The following is a 5,077-nucleotide window of genomic DNA, read 5'->3' as shown; positions in this document are numbered from 1 at the left end:
CGCCATTTTGCTCAGCAACCGTCGATTTTCGCGGCATTTTCGTTCGGCGTCGGTGTGCAGTGAGAACAGTGTAAGCAAATCGGTAAAAGATTGGTAAAAATGGATGTGTTTGAAGCTCAGGATCCCGACGCGGCCAATTCGGAAGTGCTCGCGATGACGATTAAGATGATGCAGCATCCGGCTTACGAAAATCGGTACGAGTGGACGACGAACGATTTCGAGCTGGGCAAACCCTTGGGCCGAGGAAAGTTCGGTCGCGTTTACTTGGCACGGGAACGTGAAACCAGCTACATGGTGGCAATGAAAGTGATGTTCAAGTCGCAGCTGACCAAATGGAACGTCGAGAAGCAACTGCTGCGCGAGATTGAGATCCAATCGCGGCTCAAACATCCACACATCTTACGCTTGCTGACGTGGTTCCACGATGAGCGACGGATCTACCTGGCACTGGAATTGGCCGCCCAGGGAGAACTGTACAAGCATCTAAAAGCAACACCCAAAGGTCGCTTCGACGAGCGCCGTTCTGCCCGGTACGTGTCGCAGGTGGCCGATGCGCTCAACTATTGCCACGCGAACAATGTCATTCATCGCGATTTGAAGCCGGAGAATATTCTGCTCACCGACGATGATAACATCAAACTGGCCGATTTCGGATGGTCCGCACACTCGAACTCGAACAAGCGCAAGACGATGTGCGGCACACTCGATTATCTGCCGCCGGAGATGGTGGAAGGAAAGGTGTACGACGATTCGGTCGATCAGTGGTGTTTGGGCATTCTCTGCTACGAGTTTCTCGTCGGCAATCCGCCGTTCGAGTCACAGACAACACAAAACACCTACGACAAGATCCGGCGGCTCGAGATCAACTATCCGCGGCACATGAGCCCTGGTGCGATTGATCTTGTATCAAAGGTAAGCTAAATATATTCAACTGTCTTCTACAGTTTCCGATGTCCAATATTTGAGAAATTTTTCCCTATCCGCAGCTCCTCCGCATTCCAAGCAGCTCGCGCATAACGCTGCGTAACGTGATGGATCATCCGTGGGTGTTGCAGATGAAACTTCAGAAGCCGTATTAATTTCTTTTTTATTTGTACTTCGTCAACCTCCGTTTATCAACCGTTCTTGGGCGAGGAATTAAGATCAGCCCAACTGAATAGCGAATGATACGATAGGAGTTGTAGTGTTATTAATAATGTTTTCAAATAATATTTTTCAATTTTGTAATTTCTAAAATGCAATAAAGGAATTGTTGTTGTAATAAAGGAATAGAACTAGATTCGGCAACCAAACGTGTATAACTGTGTTACTTTCCGTCGATGTGTACCACAAAGAACTTTCTTACGACTCGAACTTTTTTAATTGATGATTTACGATTTAGCTGACGTTTTACACGTTTACGACGTTTTTGGCTCAATTTTACACAATTTAATCCATTCTTTTCGCAGTTTTGTAGGATTTGTCTTAACATAAAGAGGCTGTGCACACGGAAACTCTTGCAAAAGTCATACGAAATTCTATCAAGAATTGAATTCCTACCTCACCGGTATCACGGACAGCGTTGCAGCGAACGTATCGTAAACCATGTCGAGATGATAGAAATAGTAACGACGGGGATGACGTGGAACGATGAATCGGTTCCGGAGATGAAAAAGCTGATGTTCTACACGCTATCAACTTACCTACGGCGTCCTGCACGGATGCGTTTTCGCTGCACCGCAGAAACTTGTTGTAAAAGTTCACCATTACCAGGCCGCGATTTTTCGTCACCAGCCCGAGCACTTCATCCTGCACGTTGCGGCTAGAGTTGCACAATGCGTAGGCCGACGAATGGGAAAAGATGACCGGCGCCTGGGAGGTAGCCAGAACATCCTTCATCGTGCTGACGGACGACTTGGACAGGTCCACTATCATACCGAGCCGGTTCATTTCGCGAACGATAGTCTGTGGTGACGGTACATGATTGGATTGCAGGCACCAGGAAAGAAAACAAGCAAAACGCAACAAAAAGTTAGAAGAGCGCGAAGGAAGAAAACCTATCAAACATAAATTGGAATACAAATGGGAATTTATCCCAAAATGGACAGCACGGACAGCTGCTGAATATCCTGCAGAGGAAATAGGTGTACAGATGGTGGAAAAAAGCTCGTAAAAAAGTGCATTTTAGAAAATGCAAACATTTACTCCTCTTCCACCAACGCGCGCTGGACACGTTGTTCCCGATCGCGGTATCCGACAGAAACAAGGAAGCCACCCCATCGCCTGGATGTCCAGAGCCCCATAAACTTCTTGCTCAAACGGCTGACAACATCGGATGGCTGGCCTGACGGCCTGCAACGGATCTGTGGGAAAGGTTGTTTGAGATGAAACTTATTTTTGCACTTGCGAAGTTGTTAAAAAATGTTCATAAAACTCTATCGTGACAAAATCTAAATGGAAAAATGTTCCCGGACACGTTGTTATTAACGGAATACTTTGGTAGGCGATACAATTTAGCCCAACGGAGGCCTGGCAAGGGGTGGGAATGGCTTTTCCGGCAAAATTGATATCCGCTTCACGTCGTTGCGTGGGACACGGCGTGTTCGAATTTGACATCGGACAAATTTTAATTATGACCGCGTGCCTCTGCCGCATGGTGTTTTGAGTCGAGTGTAACAAAAGGTGCGAATTATAAATGCGCAAAAGAAGTGTAAATATGGAAATTAATTAATATATTCACAAGAGTTCAGTGGGCGAGAATGCGCATCGCACGCGCACCGTAACTGCACGTGGCGCATTTTGTAATGTTATATTCAACGAATGTCCACCAATTAATTTACCGACTTTCAAGGAATTTTTTAACAATGCAATGAGATACTATCAGAATGTGAATCAATTTTGCGTTGATTTCTGAACTTTTTACCAATCTAAACCAATAAGAATTAAATCAGCAATCCCATTTCTCACAAACGCATCTGAGACATGGACTCTCGTGGTCTAAAACTGACGAAATCCTCCGCGTTCGCGAGGAGGATGATCAGATTAATATTTGGCCTCATGTGGAGGGACAAGGGAGAAGTCTTTATAACAGCAAATTATGTGCAATTTACGACGGCCTGACGGTAGTGCAGCGTGTACGCCTCGCCAGGCTCTGGTCATGTAATGAGAATGGCGGACGATGGACCAGCCCGCAAAATCTCCTTAGGCCGTCCAGAGACGAAAGGACGGCAGGGATCGCGGAAGTGGAAGGCGCTCGACCACGAGCGATGGAGAGAGTCTATGATGCAGGCCAACACCGTTCGGCAGTTATACGTTCCTTTACATACATTACAATTAGTCAGTTCCCAGTTAGCCAGACAGAGCGCATGTTACTTTTTATGATTAGTTTAGTTTTGGAGTTTACTTCGTTTAGAGTTTAATTTAAATTCACCCGAAATCTAATTGCAGTCGAAGCAGGAAAAGTTTGGGGCGTGATGGCGATAACGAACAACCGAATGTTCGATCGACAGCCTGGTTTTGTGGCGAAACATGTTGTCTGTCGGTTTTACAACATACGCTGCGGGCGTTCCACTCCTGTAGCTTGTGAATACATCCGGTTTTCCCACCCACTTCGGCTCCGTTTTATTCGTCAACGAGTTTGCGTCCACTGACCGTCATTGGACATCTAAAAGGACATCAAAACTACGATCAAATATCAAGTGTCACCGCTCTCAGTACACCGCGCCCAGATCAGATCTATCTGGCCGTATCATCCTGATACGGTCACGAAGGACGTTTGTTGGACCAACGGAAGAACTGACCAACGGCAACGAAATAACCTACTTCCATCGTTCCCAGCGTCTGCAGCGTGAGGGGCATGTTGCGGATACCAATATAGTTATTTCAAAAACTTTTACGCCGTTTTTTGATTCCTTCGATCGCGAGCGGCCCCGAACCTTGTGCTGGCGGCACATGAACCCATTTGATTGGGCCAACCGGACATTCAGTGGCTGTTCGTTAGGCGGACTGCTATGCCTTTTTTCACTTCCGTTGGCGTTTGGCGTATTGCGTACGATGCTGCGGATAAAGCATCTGTACTGGATGGAACGGTGGTCGCTCGGCGGTCGCTACCCGACAGTTGGTAGCACAGGATGGCGTAAACAGAAATTGAAATCATTAAACTTTTGTCCATGCGAATTGCCTACTGACAGCCAGCTGCATCGACCACGGTGTTGGCCGGTACAAGGTTGCTATGGCAAGGCCAACCGGAACCCTGACGGTAACAAGCACTGTACCGAAGTGTCGAGTTCCGGGCGGAAGTCGAACCAGCGATGTAGGAGGCACCTTTGGTGCTGATGGTACGGACAGATGAACGTGATATACGGAGAATATGGCGGAGTAGAGATAAAAAAATAAAGTTCGTTGTGTTCACCTACGTCCTTTTTGCCCTTATGGAAGGAACCATCAGCAATGACGGAAGTCCCGGTTAAAACTCAAACCTCGGTCCGTGCTGGTGCTGAGCGCCAGTTCGTCAGCGATGGGTTAAGTGAGGTAGTTGTTTGTTGTCGTTTATAAAATTACGAGAATTTTGCTACACTGCACGTCAAAGTGTTTTCTCATCCCCCCCTCGTTCGACTCGCGTTAGTTCAACGGTCTATCACGGGGTCACGTTTTTTGCTCTCTCTTCGAAGCGGGAAAGTAACTCAATTCGTTGCAAAGCATTAATCAAATACAGGGTACGGGGTTTTTAAAAGTAAAACTGGCAAATGCCAACTTGTCGAATGCAGAAAGCAGGTTTCTTTGGAGTTCAACGAGAAGGGAGCGAAAGTTGGTCGATTTCTCATGCCTTGTTGAAGTTGGTCGTTTCAATTTGTTTCAATGAATGAACGCGTTACGGTTGTTGTAGCTGAAGTGCCCCGTAGCTAAACTTTGTGTGCCACACAGGGATGGCAACAGGCGACCGGAACTTCGTTGCTTCGTGGGTCTATATTTAATATTTAAAATATATTGCTCCTTCATTCTACATTCGTTTAGCGTGCCGTGCGTATTGACGTATTGTAGCGTTACAATGAAATGTTTTGGCGAAATTATTTAAGTCAAGTTATGAGTTAGTCAAAAA

At 46.4% G+C, this 5,077-nt stretch overlaps 2 protein-coding genes across 2 annotated transcripts in view; one reads left to right on the top strand and one right to left on the bottom strand.

Annotated features, from left to right (window-relative positions):
- The first annotated feature begins 94 nt into the window (after positions 1–94).
- On the top strand, positions 95–1,277 carry LOC128276016 (aurora kinase B-like). The gene is made up of 2 exons (XM_053014485.1): positions 95–912; positions 987–1,277. Exons 1-2 carry the CDS (start codon positions 100–102, stop codon positions 1,077–1,079), a joined length of 906 nt encoding a protein of 301 aa, XP_052870445.1. The 5' UTR covers positions 95–99; the 3' UTR covers positions 1,080–1,277.
- The window catches only part of LOC128276015 (dipeptidase 1-like), a gene marked incomplete at its 5' end in the record, with an annotated part of 16,126 nt that continues 12,192 nt past the window's right edge, over positions 1,144–5,077 (bottom strand). The window contains 2 exons of the mRNA XM_053014484.1: positions 1,144–1,152; positions 1,687–1,944. Of these exons, the coding sequence (XP_052870444.1) occupies positions 1,144–1,152; positions 1,687–1,944 (267 nt within the window). The remainder of the gene's footprint in view (positions 1,153–1,686; positions 1,945–5,077) is intronic.

This window comes from Anopheles cruzii, unplaced genomic scaffold (assembly GCF_943734635.1).
Source record: "Anopheles cruzii unplaced genomic scaffold, idAnoCruzAS_RS32_06 scaffold00307_ctg1, whole genome shotgun sequence".
In the NCBI taxonomy this organism is placed as follows: Eukaryota; Metazoa; Arthropoda; class Insecta; order Diptera; family Culicidae; genus Anopheles; species Anopheles cruzii.
Note: the sequence above shows the minus strand (reverse complement) of the source record. Positions and strands in the feature narration are given on the sequence as shown.